The sequence below is a fragment of the Mirounga angustirostris genome, unplaced genomic scaffold (genome assembly GCF_029215605.1).
Source record: "Mirounga angustirostris isolate CCGP_5_RB_7025 unplaced genomic scaffold, mMirAng1.0.hap1 SCAF_5, whole genome shotgun sequence".
Classification (NCBI taxonomy): Eukaryota; Metazoa; Chordata; class Mammalia; order Carnivora; family Phocidae; genus Mirounga; species Mirounga angustirostris.
This window is the reverse complement of record NW_026991713.1, coordinates 100,251,587-100,268,743: the sequence shown is the minus strand read 5'-3', so window position 1 is coordinate 100,268,743 and position 17,157 is coordinate 100,251,587. Positions and strand designations below refer to the sequence as shown.

The following is a 17,157-nucleotide window of genomic DNA, read 5'->3' as shown; positions in this document are numbered from 1 at the left end:
CCATGAATTGAATCTTTGGGGCTCCATCCTCTTTCCAGCTATCCTTGGCTCTTACTGTTCCTGACATAAATCCTTGACTCCAACCAAGAAAACCTTCTCTCTGGACTCTCAATATGCTCCCCCTTTCACCCTGTTCTCTTCTGATAGAGGGTAGCTCTAGGCAGCAGTGATCTGCTTACACTTGTTTAGATGTTTCTAGATATATGCCTCAGGTATGTTGAACAAGGACTGTTTGCTTCTCTCCTGTTTTTCCACTGACTGACAGACCTTCATGCTCTCTTAGTAGCTCTCAGAATGGGCCACACAGGAGCTGCCATCTCCAGGCGGACAACCCTGACTCAGTAGGAACAGAGACACCTGCTCCAATCAGCATTTTAGACAACAGGCTAAAAAGCACATCTGATGATTGTCTAACTATCCTTGAGCCTCCGGTCAGTATGACCCCCTGGAACTCAAAAAATGACCCAAGATTTATTTTATGCTTAAAGGATGGGAGTAGAGAAGAGGAGACTTCCCTGAGCAGCTTAAGTGGAACCAAAGGATAGATAGAAGGAAGAAAATATGGGAGAGAGAAAGAGTTTGAGGAGAGGGAAGAAGAGGGGAAAGAGAAGGAAGGACAAAGAGAAAGGGGAAGGTAGCAAGGAAGAGAAAGTAAAAGAGGAAGACAAGGGACAAAGGAAGAGAGGACAGGACAGGAGCTACTGAGCCATTCAGACTTCATGGCTACTTGGAGGTGGGGGGTATGGGCTAGAAGCTGAATTTGAATTATAATTCAAGAATCATGTCCAGCCTCCAGTAATCCTCTGCCTAGGGGCTGGAGAACATGGACAAGCCCTGGGCTTTGAATGCATGGCTGGCTGGGTGGGCAAACGTGTTCAGATAGAGAAGCTGTGGTCACACTGAAGCTAGTAGCCTCCAGTAGGGTCGTGTGCTTCCATGGCAAGAAGTAGATTTCACCAGATCAGGTTGAGGTTCTGACTCCAGCCAGGAAAGGGATAATCAATTCTGTAGATGCTGTGAGCCTTGATTGAAAAAATAAAGAGGAGGAAGCTAGATGCTGCTTTCATTAAGAGGCAAAAGCAGTGGGGGCTGGAGCTTAGCAAGAGTCAGGAAGCATGCAGAGAAAGAATGTTAACCCCTCCAGCGTCTTTCTTCCATGATACCTCTGCACTCACCCACTCCTTCATCATCAATTCCTTGGCCTGACCTCCAAGGCCACCACCTTCCTATCTCCCTCAGCTGAAGAAGGGAGAGAGGCCAGGCTGCATATTAATGCAGATCTGATGACAATTAAATGATCCATTATTTCCTGGTCCCAGGTTCCCTGGGGCTCTTGCCTCTCCTGGATTTGGGCAGGAAGAGGAGTTATGGGGATAAGAGACAAACTGTGTGGGAAGATAATGCATCTAACACAGTGCCTGGTCCCAGGTAAACCTCACCCAACCCTCAGCAACCACACCAGGGCCACAATTTTACTCTAATGAGGCCAGAGAAGGGCAAGTAAAAAATGAGAAAAGATTTCAGTAACATTATGATCCAAAGACCTCATCTGCCATATCTTCTTCCTACTTCAGCATGCCCAGTAGAGAACTGATTCAGCAGGGAGCTCCCCAGGAGAAACACCAGGGAGAGGGCTGCTGGCTCTGCTCTTCTTCTCCTCACCTCACCCTATCCATAAAGATCTCTGCCTGCTGGCTGCATCTAGCCCTGCACCACTGAGAGGTATAGGCAGAGGAGGATAGCCATACAAAATGGGGGTCATGGGTAGAGAGCAGGGTGGGGCCAAATGTAATCAGCAACAGTGATTCATTACTGAGGTTCTGTGGGGGAAACTTAGGTTGAAGTTCAGCAAAACAGTGGGGAGAAATGGGTGGTACAAAAGGCACAAAAGACATTCAGCCAGCCAGGATGTCCATGATTTCATATCCAAGGGGAGAGAGAGTTGCAGGGAGGAAGTAAGGCGCTCTCTCTGTCTCTTGGTGTCCAGGCTCGGGTAGCAAGGGGAAAAGCTGGAGGATCTGGAGGAAGGAAGGAGCTACTTGGGGTATTAACCTTTTAGTGCCTGGCACAACTTCCTAAGGGAAAGATTTTTAACAACTTCTACTCTCCTCCACCATTCTAATTATTTCTTATTTTTGTTCTGCTCCTATGGGAAGCAAAAGCAGGACAAAGGAGAAGGAAAGATGAAGACGCTATGGTTTGTCTCTGGTTTTGACTCAGGAGGCTGGATAGGAATCCAGGTGATTCCTAAATCCCCGGTTTTCCAGTAGGAGCACTTGGGCAGGAGAGTTTGGGCTCTTTAAGCTACTTTCAGGGCCACAACAAAGTCCTTTTCCAAGAAAAAATGATCTTTCCTCAACCCTTTTTGCTCACAGTTCTCTGAAGAGATGCAAAGAAAGTGGGGAAGAGAAGGGAGATACCAAAGGGCATGAGGAGAGGAATCTGGTGGAGAACCATAATTACCAGAAAGCTGTGGCCGCCCCCTGAAAAACAAATGAAATAGTTCTTTCCCCCCTATTTAGGGAAAAAGCCACATAATACCTTGTAAGAACATTGTCTTTCTGTTGAATCATGGGCACTGAAGGAAAACTGACTTTCTGCTTTTTATGCCAGATAAGGAGGGAAACTATGAAACTGAAGGAAGAGCAAATGGGCCATTGAGGGAGCTGGGGAAGAAAGCTGCATCTTCTTGGGGCTTGAATCAATTGCTATAGGTCTGCCAAGTCAGATCATCCTGGATCTTCACCCCTAAGAGCCCATGATTCCTGTCAAATCTACGCTCTATGAGCTAACATATCCTGACCCGACTTCTCTAACTACATAGATATGAGGAGAAAATGAGTTTTTAAGGAATACATCAAATCTTCACAAGTATCTGCGGACCTGAAACATGCTGAGACTGGATGAGGTGAGATTCTTGGCTCTCCTCCCTCCCACCTCCCCCTCAGCTCCCCCTTTAGCATCACCATTGTCAGGGTCAGGTGCTGATGAGGTACTGATTTCCCCTGAGCTGTTCTTCCATGCAGTTCTCCCATCACCTGTATACTCAGAGGAAGGAAGCTGATATGTCACAGCCTGTCTAATACAGAAGAGAGAATATTCCAGTCCTCTTTTATCTCTTCTTCCCATGTCCCTAGTTCACAGACATTGAAAGTAAAGAAAGAGATTGAGGTCCTAGAGTCCCTCGCTGGGGCTAATGAGTATATTTCTCTCAGGACCCAACATGAGATTCCTAATATCACCAAATAACCAAGTGGAGACAAGATTTGCAGCCATCAGCCATAATAGAGAGAGATTTAAACACCCAAATACCACAACTCCCTTTGCCAACTATCTCTCTTATCATTGTTCCCTTCCCACAATTGCCAACCATCCTGCACAAAAATCCTCCTTGAGTCAGAGGAAAAGAGCTATAGCCAGATTGAGTCCTCACGCTATAACTGAGTCCTCCATTGGCTTGGTGGGTTGTGCCTTTGCACCCCTTTGGTCCTGTGGGGATTCAGAAGAAAGATGCCCACTCAGGTCAGAGCAGAGTAAGCTTCCCCAAAGAGGCACTCCTGGCTTTGATCCCACTGCATCAGTTAAAGAGCCAGACTCATTCCTCTGGGAAATGCTTTTCCCACCCTTTATCTTCCTCTATCCCCAGCACCCCTGCCTTCTCACATCATTCCTGCTTTTCAGCCTTATCCCCTGCCTCCTAAATTTTCTCAGACCCCAGTTCTATTCTTCCTGGACCCTAGCCCTTTTAAAGCTCTTAACATGTGTCTTCGCCAAGCCTCAGTCTTTTTCATATCTCACTCTCCATTCAAATAATTTTACTACCCAAACTCCCTTCCAAATTTTTCCTAACTTAAAAAAAATTCAACTGCTCTTTTTTTCTTCAGTGTAATCTTCACCACAACTTCCTCCCAATTTTGTCTCCTTTAAAATCTGCCAGTTTCTGATATCCCCAATCACTTAAAACCCATTTCTTTCCTCCTTTGCCCCCCGTAAGGGTCTGGATTCTCTCTTTTGCTCCAACATCCCCTAAACCCTCTCAAACACTGATACTAATACCTCTTTTCCCCCAAATCTCCTTGACACACTTCTACCTCCAAGCATCTTCTCATCTCTTCACTTCAGGTTACCCTAGTCCTTCAGACTCTTAGGGGCATCTGATTTCCGCCTTATCTCCTCCTTACACCCATTTGCTTCCCTTTCTGTTACTATAATCCCTCTCCTTTCTTCCCCACTCACTCGGGTCTCCTGCTCAGGACGCCCTTGCCCAGGGCGGCGGGGGATTTGTGCTGAAGGAGGGTTCCAGCGGCAGTGCAACAACCCGAGGGACGCTCCTTCTCCTTGTCTGCGACGGCCCCGGGCGCCACAGGGTGCTGGTGGGGCGACTGGGGTGCGTGAGCCCTGCTGCTGGGGCCCGGCTGGGGTTGCACCAGGAGCTGTCCGTGGTGCTGAAGCGGTGATTGCTCCGGCGCAGGCTGTGGCGCGGCGGGCGAGATCTGTCCGTGGTTCTGGAGTGGTTCCTGGGCCCCGGCGGCGGCGGCGGCCGCGGCAGCGGTGGCCGGGGTGGCAGGCAGCGGGGCTGGCGGCGGAGGGACGAGCCCGGGCGGAGGCTGGGCTTGCAGCAGCTGCTGGTGCTCCCACAGGCTGCGGTTCTCGGCGCTTAGCTCGTCCAACCGCCGCTCCAGCTCGTCGATGCGCTGGCGCTGGGTGTGGATGAGGCTCTGCTGGTTCTGCACGATGGCCGTGAGCTCCTTGAGGTAGAGCACGGCACGCACCGGGTTCTCCAGCAGGCTCTCCATGCCGCCCGCCGCCGCCTGCGCCCTGCCTGCGCCTCGGCGGGCGGCGGGGAGCGCGAGGGCGCGCAGGAGCCGAGCAGCCCCAGCGATCCGCTCGCCTCCCTCTCCAGCGGGCCCAGCCTCCCTCCCCGCCGCCGGCGCCGCGTCACGGCCACACAGGCATTCACACACGCACCGAGGGGCGGGACCGCGGCGCCAGGGCCCACCCTCCCACCCTCCCACCTCCAGGCTTCGTGAGGAGTCTCGGCTTCCTGCAGGGCTGACAGGAGAGAAGGGAGAGGAGCGAGGGAGCCGGTAGGGAGCAGGATAAACGAAGGGGACCAGAGATAGATAAATCTGGAGAGAAAAGGAAAGCGGGTGAGGTGGACTTAGGTGTCCTGGGAGAGTGCGGTGAGATAGGTAGGAGAAAAGAAGCAGATAAGGACAGAGGAAAAGAAGAGGAAGAGGCTGGGAGGAGAGGGAAGGAGATAGAAGGAGAAAGAGACAGAGAGAGAGAGAAGGTGGCAAAGGAGAGAGAAATGTATTTAAAAGGAGGAAGTCATGGGACTCGGAAAGGTCACAAATTCTTTTTCCCACGTCCAGCCATCCCAGAGGTTACGGGTCATCTTAAAGTCCTTCTGAGGAGAGGCACACTTGCCTCTTTTGTACTCAACAATCTGTTCTGCTAGGGAATTCCCTGGGATGCAAGGATCATAGAATTATAAGGGACTCTAGAGAACATCTAGTCATTTATTCAGCCAAGAGGAAACTTAGGGTGGGCAGTCTGTTTATGTTGGGTTTTCTCTGGGAATGAAACCTCAGGACAGTTTTGGCCACTCTAATATGAACATTAACTAAATAAACCAGGTCCTGTGTGTCATGGTTCATGCTTCCAGAAACTTCTGAAGAGATCGTTCTGTTTGAAAAACAGATGTCTATGTCCTAGTCCCCAAAACCTGTGAATTTGTTTCCTTACGTGGCAAAAGCAACTTTAAATATGTGATTAAGTTAAGGATCTTGAAATAGAAAGATTATCCTGGATTACCTGGATGGGTCCAATGTAATCACAAGAGTCTTTGTAATGGGGATGTGAGAGTGTCAGAAAGGAGACGTGACAACAGAAGGAGAGGTCAGAATGAGGCAATTGCTATCTGGGAAGCAAAATTCAGAAAATACAGGTGGCATATAGAAACTTGAAAGGGGGGGAAACAGATTCTCCTCCAGAGCCTCCAGAAGGAATGCAGTCCCACCAATACCTTGATTTTAGCCAGGTGAAATGCATTTTGGCCTTCTGGCTTCTGGAACTGTAAGATAATTGTGCTGCTTTAAGTCACTATGTTTGTTGTAATCTAACAGCAGCAATAGGGAATGAATACAAGTGTCTTTCAAGAATGTATCAATTTCATCTAAGTTGTCAAACTTGTTGGCATGAAGTTGTTTATATGTTCTTATTAGACTTTTAATGCCTGTAGGCTGTGTAGTGATGTCTCCTCTTTCATTCCTGTTATTGGTAATTTGGGTATTTTTAAAGGTCAGTCTGGCTAGATATTTATCCATTTTTATATTTCCATATAACTAGTTTTTGGTGTCATTGATTTTTCTCTATTATTTGTCCATTTGCTATTTCCTTGATTTGCTCTTTTATCTTTCTTTTTTCCTACCTACTTTTGTTTCCATTTGCTTTTTTAAAACTAGCTTGTTAACATAGAAGCTTAGACTATTGACTTTAAATCTTTCTCCTTTTTAAAAAAATTTTTTATTAACATATAATGTATTATTTGTTTCAGGGGTACAGGTCTGTGATTCATCAGTCTTACACAATTCCTTTCTCCTTTTTTAGTATAAATACTTAAAGCTCTGAAGTTCCCACCAAGCACTGTTTTACCTGTATCCTAAATTTTTCATATTTATTCAGTGCAAAATAGTTTTAAATTTCTCTTTGTATCTCCAAATCTTTCTATTATTCATTTCCAATTTAATTTCTTTGTGGTCAGAGAACATATCTATATGAGTTCAATCTTGTAAAATTTATTGAAATTTTGGAACTTTTTTATGATCTAATTTATGGTCTATTTTGATGAATGTTCTATATGTAATTGTCTGATAGTCACTCCAGCTTTCTCATTATTAATGTTTGCTTGTGTGGTAGGCAGAACAATGGCTCCCAAAAATGTCCATATACTGTCCCAGTAAACTGTGATGATATTACCCTACATGGCAAAAAATACTTTGCAGATGCCATTAAAATTAAGGACCCTGAGATTGGGGAGATTGTCCTGGATTTTGTCCTCAGCACACCTGTGCCCAGTCTAACCACATGATTCCTTAAAAGCAGAGAACTATATGTGGTTGTGATCACAGGGAAGTGTGACTACAAAGGAATGGTCAGGGTAAGGTGATGTGAGAAGGACTCTGACCTGCTTTGCTTGCTTTGAAGATGGAGGAAGGGACCATGAGCCAAGGAATATGAGTGGTCTCTGGAAGATGGAAAAAGCAAGGTAACTGATTCCCCGCTAGAGCTTTCAGAAAGGAATACAGCCTTGCTGACACCTTGATTTCAGTCTAGTGAGACCCATGTTAAATTTCTAACTTACAGAACTGTTGACTTTAAGATAATAAATTTGAATGACTTAAGCCATTACATCCGTAATAATCTGATGTGACAGCTACAGAAAACCAATACAGCATGTTACATTTCCCCCCATTCTTTTCCTTTTAATCTATGCATGTCTTTAAATTTAAAGTATTTTTTTTCCCTATAGATAACATTTAGTTGGATCTGACTTCTTAAAAATCTAGCTTGAGGGGCACCTGGGTGGCTCAGTTGGTTAAGTATCCAATTCTTGATTTCGGCTCAGGTCATGATCTCAGGATTGTGAGGGCAGGGAACCTGCTTAAGATTCTCTCTCAACCCCTCCCTCTATCCCTCCCCCACCAAAAAAAAAGAAAAGAAATCCAGCCTGACATTCTTTCTTTTAATTGGAGTGCTTAGATTATTTACATTTAATTTAATTTATTTATCAATATATTTGGAATTAAATCTGCCATCTTGTTATTTTATTATTTGTTTCATTTGTTCTCTGTTCTTTTTCACCTTTTCCTGCCTTTTTTTAGCTTGAATATTTTCTGGTGTTCCATTTCACCTCCACTGGTGGCTTATTGACACCACCTCTTCATTTATTTATTTAGTGATTGTTTTGGGTTTACAATATTTGTTGTTAAATTCTCATTGTCTATGTCCAAATATTGTATTTCACATATAATGTAAAAACATTACAACAGATTATTTCCATTCCTCCCATCCTCTGTGCTATTATTGTCATAGATTTACTTCTGTATTTATTATAAATTTCATAATACATCATTATAATTTTTGCCTTAAAAAGTCAATTATCTTTTTAATTTTTTAAATTTTAATATCTTTTTTATTTACTCATATATATACACATATATGTATATGTATATATATACACATATACCATTTTGGCCACTTGCATTTCTATATAGATCCAGGTTTCCATTTGGTATCATTATCCTTTCACCTGAAGAATTTTCTTTAACATTTCTTATAGTCAGGTCTGTTGGTAACACATTCTGTCAGGTTTTTTCTTTTTGTCTGACAAAGTATTTATGTCTCAATTTTTTTTTAAGATTTTATTTATTTATTCATTTGAGAGAGAGAGAACACAAGAGAGGGAATGGCAGAGGGAGAAGGAAAAGTAGGCTTCCCATTGAGCAGGGAGCCCGATGCAGGGCTTGCTCCCAAGACCCCAGAATCATGACCTGAGCCAAAGGCAGACACTTAACTGACTGAGCCACCCAGGTGCCTCTATATCTCCTCAATTGTTAAAAATTTCTTTTTCATGGATATAGAATTTTTTACTTTGATTTTTTTTCAGCACGTAAAGATATTGTTCCAGTGTCTTCTGGCTTGCATTTTCTGGCAAGAACCCTGTGATCAATCTTATCATTGTTGTAATTCAAAATGTGGAGAAAAATAATCAATGGAAACAAGACGTGAAATGAAAGAGAGGTGAAATTAGCGAAGATTATAAAACAGCTGTCATAAATATGTGTAAGGATTTAAAGAAATACAAGAACACAATGAGGAGAGAAATGGGAAATATAAAAAAACTAAATAGAACTTCTAGAGGTAAAAATATAAATCTGAAATGGAAGTTTTACTGGGTGGGAGTAACAGCATATATACACTGCAGAATTAAAAATCAGTAAACTTAAGCTTTGCGCAGTGGCAGTATCGTAGCCAATGAGGTTTATCCGAGGCGCGATTATTGCTAATTGAAAACTTTTCCTAAAAATCAGTAAACTTAAAGATATAGCAACAGAAATTTTTACCTAACCTGATTAATATTGATCCACAGGTCTCTGAGCTTCAGTTGTTTGTTTTTTTTTTTTTTTTCCCAGTCTTTTTTCTCTGTGTGCTTCAGTTTAGATAGCTTCACTTCTAGAAGTTCCATTTAGCTCCTTTTTATATATTCCATTTCTCACCTCATTATGTTTATGTTTTCTTCTAGTTTGGGGTCTTACTTTCTTGCTTCTTCACATGTCTAGTAATTTTTTCATTCTATGCTAGACAGTTTGAATGTGATTCTGTTGAGTGCTGAATTTTGTTTTCCCTTAAACAGTGTTGGACTGTGTTTTTGCAGGTAGTTAAGTTACTTGTGGATCCACTTGATCCTTTTAAGATTGTTTTAAGCTTTTTATAGGGCAAGTCTAGAGTAATTACTACTCTTGTCTAATTTATCCTGACTACTATGGTGTGATCATTCTGTCATCTGATTGAATGTCATCAAGATCTTTGTAGTCTGACTGGTCAGAACTCTAATTTTTCCAGCCTGTGTGAGCCCTGAACTTATTAAACATCTTAAACCCCCACAGTCATTATTTACTCAGTCATGTAGGATTTCACTCTCTCTATATATGGCTTAGTGTTCAGCCACAGACTCAAGGAGGGCTATCTGCAGATTCCTGGAGCTCTTTCTTTATATAACTCCCTCTTCTCTGGCCCTCTGCCCTATAAATTCCAGCCACTTCAGCCTCCTCCAATCTCTGTGTCCTCAATTCAGAGAGACCATCATGTTCTGCTTTGGCTCCCTCTCCCTGCCCTGCAATCTTGAAGGTTTCTCCAGGCAGTGAGCCAAGATGATTGTAAGGCTCACCTAGTTTGTTTTCCTTATCTCAAGAATCATAATGTTGTGCTGATAGTTTTCTGATTCTGGAAATTGGGGTTTTTTTTTAATTTTTTTAAAGATTTTATTTATTTATTTGAGAGAGAAAGAGCACACAACTGGGGGGAGTGGCAGGCAGAGGAAGAGGGAGAAGCAGGCTCCCCACCAAGCAGGGAGCCCGATTTGGGGCTCAATCCCAGAACCCTGGGATCATGACCCAAGCTGAAGAAAGATGTTTAACCGATTGAGCCACCCAGGCAGCCCTGGAAACTGGTTTTTAAATGTATGTTTATATTGGAATATAACAGTTTTCTAGTTGTTGATATTGGAGGGCAAGTGCAGTACCAATTTTTGGCTTCTGGCCTTAAAAATTGGCCAGAAAACAAAAAAACCCTACATTTTTAATAAGCACCCAGGTAATTCTGATGTATTCTAAATGTGGAGAACTCCCGGCTAGAGGGAAATAAAAGTAATGCCTTACTTTTGTGTGGTACTTTCCAGTTTGCAAGACCTCTTCATATGCAATATCATTTAATCCTCACATCCACTCTCCGAAGAAGGCAGGGATGGGATTATGATTCCCCTCTTAGGACACAAAATTTGAGGCCCAAGGATGTTGTGACTCCACAACATGGTTGGTAGATAGGACAGCTGGAGTTGGAACTTTAGTCCTCAGACCCTAATGCACAGACTCATCTCCCATACATTGTGAGAAGTGAGGAGCCCTGGAAGAGACAAGCCTAAGAGTGAGCTTGGGATTACCCTTCCCTGAACCATGCCACTTGTTTGCTCCCCAATGCTCAAGCTGTTCTTTTTCTGTCACTGCATTGTAGCCTGTCTTCCAGCATTAGGTCCCATCATTTCTCCTAATAAATGTTAGGTTCCAGCCAAACTGGACTATTTACTCCTCCCCAAATCCAACAACACACTTCTGTCTTTCTTGTACTTTCTACTCTAGCTAAAGTGGCTTTTGTACCCTGAATTCCTGCATGTCCAAATCCTGTCCCACCAGGGCTCAGTAAAAATGCCACTTATGCCATGAGTATCTTCCATTTGCTCTTCTTTCTTTAGATTCTCAAAGCACCTTATCTATGTGTCTTTCCCTGGCATTCACTACTCTCTTTGTTATATAGTTACCTGTAAGGTGTTTTCTCCTAGACTGCAGTCTTCTGAAGGGCAAGAGTTAGTACCCCTCTGAAACTAACAATATACTATATGTTAATTAATTGAATTTAAATGAAATAAAATTTTTAAAAAGTTAGTGCCTTATAAATCTTGGCACCCACCCCACATACCTATCTACACTAATTCCAGGGCCTGGGGCACAATGGATGTTCAAATAGTGTGTTTAATAAAAGAAGAAATGTGGTGGTGGGGAGAGAGGATAATGAGCAATTATGCTTAGTTGTAGGGAAGAATTCAGCCATACAAAATGGCTCTTTACCCCTTTGGCCTCAGATGTCTCTCTTTTAAAATGACATTGTTGTTCGAATGCCTGGGTGGCTCAGTCAGTTAAGCATCTGCCTTCGGCTCAGGTCATGATCCCAGGGTTCTGGGATCGAATCCTGCATCGGGCTCCTTGCTCGGTGGGAGCCTGCTTCTCCCTCTGCCTGCCGCTCTCCCTGCTTATGTGCGCTCTCTCTCTCTGACAAATGAAATCTTTTTAAAAAATTAATAAATAAATAAAATGACATGGTGGGATCTTGGTTAAATTGTGTGTGTGTGTGTGTGTTTGTGTACTTTTCTACATGTATATATAATCAACAATAAAATGTTTAAAAACAGATTGTAGAACAAAGTCATTTCTACATTTCCTCTTAACTATGACATATACATTTTAAAGTCATAATTCTAGGGCAATTTTATGGAAGCAGAAGGGATAGTAATGATGCCTTTGATGACCAATGACTAGCTGCAGGAATAGCAAGGCATTTGGTTTTTCTGGCCCAGGGTCTGAATTCAGTACCTCTCTTCTTCCCCACCTGTTTGGTCAGAACAGAGGGTGCTGCTGCCACTGCCCACAAGCTGCATCCTGCCGGTGAGAAATCCTGTCCTGTCGGCATGGAAGGCCCACAGATTTCCCACCTCCCTCTGATTGGACAGTTCTCCAGACAGGCAGGTGGGGCTGAGGTATTGCTCCTGTCCAGATTTGATGGATTCTAAACAACTGGCCAGGGCGTTCAGGGTCATTTCATCCAGCTCTCTGCCTCCGGGTAGAACAGCAACTAAGCCCCACAGATGACAAGAAGTTCTCCTGGCTCACACATATTTCTTATGTATACCGTTGCCAGGACTGGAAATACATCAGGCTATCAGCCTATAGGGAAGTAAAGCAAATATGGCCTCTTTTGTGCCTTATTGTTCTATGGTAATAGTGATGATAATCCTAGCCAGCATTTGTAGTTCACATTATGCTTTTAAATATATCTGGGCCTTGGTTTCCTCAACTATAAATTGGAGATAATAACCGAATCCATATCATAGGTTATTTTAAGGATAAATAGTACATGGGATGTGCAATCACATATATTCATTTTATTTGATCCTCAGTGAGTGGTAAGCAAGATTTTTCAGAGGTGGCAAATGAGGCTCATAGAGGGTGGGTGGTTTTCTTGAAGTTACACAGCCAGTCAAGCCAGAATCTGGACTAGAACCCAAGTCTCCTAGTCTAAGCCCCTACCCCTTTTCCTTTTCACCACATATTAGGGCATACAACATGGAAGGAATACTTTGGGGGAGTGTTGACCAGTAATGACCTGTACTTGTGTGTGTGATGAAATGAGATAAAGCATGTGAAGCATTTAGAACAATGTCTGGCACAGAGCACTTTTTTTTTTTTTTTTTGGATGCCTGATGTGAGATAATAGCTCATTGTTGTCTTGGTTTGCATTTCCCTTAGGACTAGTGACATTGAGCATCTTTTCCTGTACCTGTCTCCCTTCTATAGATGTGTCTTCTTTGAGAAAATGTCCATTGAGGTCTTTTGCCCTTTTTAATTAGATTATTTTTTACTGTTAAGTTGTAGGAATTCTTTATATATCTTGGATATTAACCCCTTATCAAATAAATGTCTTGCAAATATTTTTCTCGTTCCGTAGGTTGTCTTCTCATTTTGTTAACAGTTTTGCTGTGCAGAAGCTTTTTAGTTTGAGATAGTCCCACGTGTTTTTTACTTGTTGCTTGTGCTTTAGGTGTTATCCAAAAAATCACTGCCAAGATCCATGTCAAGGAGCCCTTTTCCTAGGTCTCCTTCCAGAAGTTTCATCATTTCAGGTCTTACATTTAAGTCCTTAATCCATTTCCAGCTAGTTTTTGTGAGTGGTATAAGATACAGGTCCTGTTTCATTCTTTTACATGTGAATATCCAATTTCCCTAGCACCATTTAAGAGACGGTCTCATGTCCATTGAGTATTCTTGGCTCTCTTGTCATATTAGTTGAATGTATATCCTTGGGTTTATTTCTGTACTCTTGATTCTGTTCCAATGATTTGTTTATTTTTATGCCAGTACCATATACTGTTTTGAGGACGATAATTATGTAATGTAGCTTGAAGTCTGGAAGTATAATGCCTACTGCTTTGTTCTTTTTCAGGATTACTTTGGCTTTCGGGAGTTTTTGTGGTTTCATTTAAGTGTTAGGATTTTTTCTACTTTAGTAACAAATGCCATTGAAATCTTCATAGGGATTGCATTAAATCTATAGACGGCTTTTGGTAGTATTGACATTTTATTGATATCAATATTTCCAGTCCCTGAACACATGATACCTTTTCATTTATTGGTTAGACTTAATTCTTAATGCTTTACAGAAACTGACCTCATGCCATATGCATCAGGTTGTATACAAATGTCTATCAATGTCCTTTCGTGTTAGGTATTTTCAGGATCATTTTTGCATGGTTTCTCTGTCCCAACTTTGACATTCATTTGAGATTGCCAGGAAGATAAGGACAGGGCTACTCCTTGTAATTTTTAATTTTCAGAGGTCTGCTTCTCCCTGTATAGTGTATTTCTTAGGTTTAACACATAATGTCTTCACATTAGAATCACCAGGGAGCTTTGAACATGCTGATGATTAAAGCCCAATCCCAGAGATTTTAATTTAACTGATCTGATCCAGGTATTGGTAAAATTAAGAGCACAGATACATGATCTCATTTAGTCCTCACAAAATGCCCATGGAGTATTTTTATTAACCCCATTTTACAAGAAAGGGAACAGGGGCATGAGGAAATAATGACCTGCAGGGCGCCTGGGTGGCTCAGTCAGTTGAGCGTTTGACTCTTGATTTCAGTTCAGGTCGTGAGATCGAATCCCGCATCAGGCTCTGCATTGAGCATGGATCCTGCTAATGATAATGATTCTCTCTCTCTTTCTGCCCCCCGCCAAAAAATAGTGACTTGCCCAAGGCTAGAAAATATCAGAGCCAGAAATCCCACTGACACCACACTGATCTGGGGTTTTTTAGCCAGAACTTCCCTTAAATACAGCCTGGGAGGTGGCTTTTTTTTTTTTTTTAAGATTTTATTTATTTATTTTCCAGAGGGCGGGGGGAGCAGCAGGCTCCCTGCTTAGCAAGGAGCTGGATATGAGACTTGATCCCAGGACCCTGAAATCACGACCTGAGCCGAAGACAGACGCTTAACCGACTGAGCCACCCAGGCGTCCCAGAGGTGACTTTGTCCACATCTCATATAGCAAAGGTCAATTGAGGGGATGCAGTTCATAGTATGGGCCTCAGAAGGAGTCTCTGAGGCCTTCTTGCAGTCGGCCTCTGGACTAAGGAAGCCCTATTCATCCCTAATTACCCGCCTGATGGATTATGCCAGTCCTGCCAGGTCTGAGACATTCTGAAGGTATCTCAGGCTTTCTGGCTTGAACAGACCCCCCCTCAAGCCCCTTCTCCCAAGATACTATTTTCTTGGGGCTTCTCTGAATTTAGGAATGGAACAGAGTCATGGACAAGAATATGAGTTCTGGAAAAGGCAGATGTGAGTTTGAACCCTCATTTTGCCCCTTCCCACCTATGTGACCTTGGGGAAGTTAGCTAATGGGTCTGAATCTCTATGCGATGGGTATTGTGGGGTTGTTGTAGTAGCACAATATCTGGCATAGAGTAAATGCTAAATAGTTTTTAGCATTTAGTAGGAGTGGTAAAGACTTTCCTGGAGTCGGAAGACTGAGTTTACCCCTCTGGTCATGGTACATGGATAAATCACTTACTCTCTCTGAGCTTCCCATCTTCATCTGTCAAATGGGTCCATGAATGTTCTATATGAATTGGAAAGTAGTAAACAAATTGTTTGGGCAGTAAACCCAGATCCAAACAGAACCTGTGAGCCCAGCTGAAGGTAGGAACACCCCTCTCTCATTGTTCCTCATCTCTAGCCCCAGTAAATGGCCTGTCTTGAATTTGGAGAAAGTCATAGCCCCCATGACAAGCACATTGAGACAATCCAGAAAGACCTGTAGTGAGAAGGGCATAGGAAGAATTTTCCTCCTTCTTTGGCACTCTGTGGGGTGTCATTGAGAATACCTGAGAAGGTTTCGAGCTGGAGCCATGGTTCTAATCTGTTCTCTCTGTTCCTGAAAAGCTACCAAGCTGGGGCCAGAGGTCTCTCCTTCTCTGGACCTCAGGAGCCCCACAGTGGAGTGAGGGGGTGGAGGTGGAATCACCAGATCTAGGAGAAAGGACCCAGGAGCTCACCTTCTCTAGGACCCCCTAACACCCAAATGCAAGCAACCCCACCACATCATTCTTGGTCACCAGGCTCTGCCCAAATTTTCCCACAACAAACAAGTCCCTAACAACCATCACAAGATGGTTATCTAATTTTAGGATGACCAAAAAGCTAGGAAGATATTTCTGATATTGAGCTGTGATCTGCCTTCCTTTCCCTTTCTCCCACTGGTCTGAGTTCAGCTTTCTGTAGTCTCATTATCCAAGTCAATCCCAAACCCCCTCCAGCTCTGTTTTCCCTGGAGGAGAGCAGGAGATGAGAAAGAGGGAAGGAGGGGGGAGACCAGATCCAAACTGCCTGAGCTTTCTTACATAGCATCTGTCTACATACAAGCTGTGGGTGTCACGTTTGACAAATTGTTTTAAAATATTCTGTTTCTGATTGCTGCCAACTCTTCATCACCCCCAACCCACAGAAACTGCTCTAAGAATGACCCAGAAAGTGGGAAGCAGTCACAGCACTCCACCCCCTGGGGTTTCTCCAGTTTGAATGGTGATATTCAGTATTTTTCAAATTTTTATTATTTTTTAATAATTTTTTTTATTTAACTTTTTATTATATAAACTCTTACATGGAACTCAGATGGCTGGATGGATGGATAGATGGTTGGATGAATGGATTGGTGGATGGTTTGGTGGATGGATACGCAGGTAGTTAGATAAAATGGGAAGAGTGTGGTTAAGTAGGTGTATTCTAGAGCCAGGGTTCAAATCCCTGCTCTGTCATTTACTAGCTGTGTGGCCCTGAGCAAGTCATTTAATTTAGCTCCTCAGTTTCCTTATCTGAAAATGGGTAAGATCAATCTTACAGGAATATTGTTGTTGGGTTTTTTTTGTTTGTTTTTTAAAGATTTTATTTATTTATTTGAGAGAGAATGAGAGAGAGCACATGAGAGGGGGGAGGGTCAGAGGGAGAAGCAGACTCCCTGCCGAGCAGGGAGCCCGATGCGGGACTCGATCCAGGGACTCCAGGATCATGACCTGAGCCGAAGGCAGTCGCTTAACCAACTGAGCCACCCAGGCGCCCTTTACAGGAATATTGTGATGACTAAATGAGTTAATGCACACAAAGCACTTAACACTTGGGGCGGTGAGTGCTCTGTAAGTGTCTGCCATTATTATTACTGTTGTCATTCTTATCATTATTATTACCACTGACTGAAGTTGGGGAGACTCTCTCTTCCTCTAACCAGTGAAATTTCTGAGACATTGGAGGTTCTGGGAACACTACTTGTAGACCACTTATCTAGTTCATGTTCTCATTTGACAGAGGAGAAAATCCAGCCCAGGAAGGAAACATCACTTGCCTAAGGTCACATAATGGAGTGTGTAGAGTAAAGCCAGATCTTGAGCTGAGGTCATCTAACTCTTGGACTTTGCAATTCTCAGAGATCTTTCTGCACATGCCAAACTGTGGACCAGAGGCCAAGGCCAGAGACAAGGAATTTGAGCATC

General features: G+C 43.1%; 1 protein-coding gene and 1 non-coding gene across 2 annotated transcripts in view; one reads left to right on the top strand and one right to left on the bottom strand.

The window, feature by feature from the left end:
- Nucleotides 1–4,796, bottom strand: part of IQSEC3 (IQ motif and Sec7 domain ArfGEF 3) — a 103,101-nt gene extending 98,305 nt beyond the window's left edge. Inside the window, exon 1 of the mRNA XM_045871207.2 lies at nucleotides 4,237–4,796. Within this exon, the coding sequence (XP_045727163.1) occupies nucleotides 4,237–4,796 (560 nt within the window). The remainder of the gene's footprint in view (nucleotides 1–4,236) is intronic.
- A 4,214-nt stretch (nucleotides 4,797–9,010) lies between these two features.
- LOC123845204 (U4 spliceosomal RNA) lies at nucleotides 9,011–9,156 on the top strand. Its single transcript, XR_006791014.1, has one exon. It is a non-coding gene; the product is annotated as a U4 spliceosomal RNA (small nuclear RNA).
- Nucleotides 9,157–17,157: the final 8,001 nt, after the last annotated feature.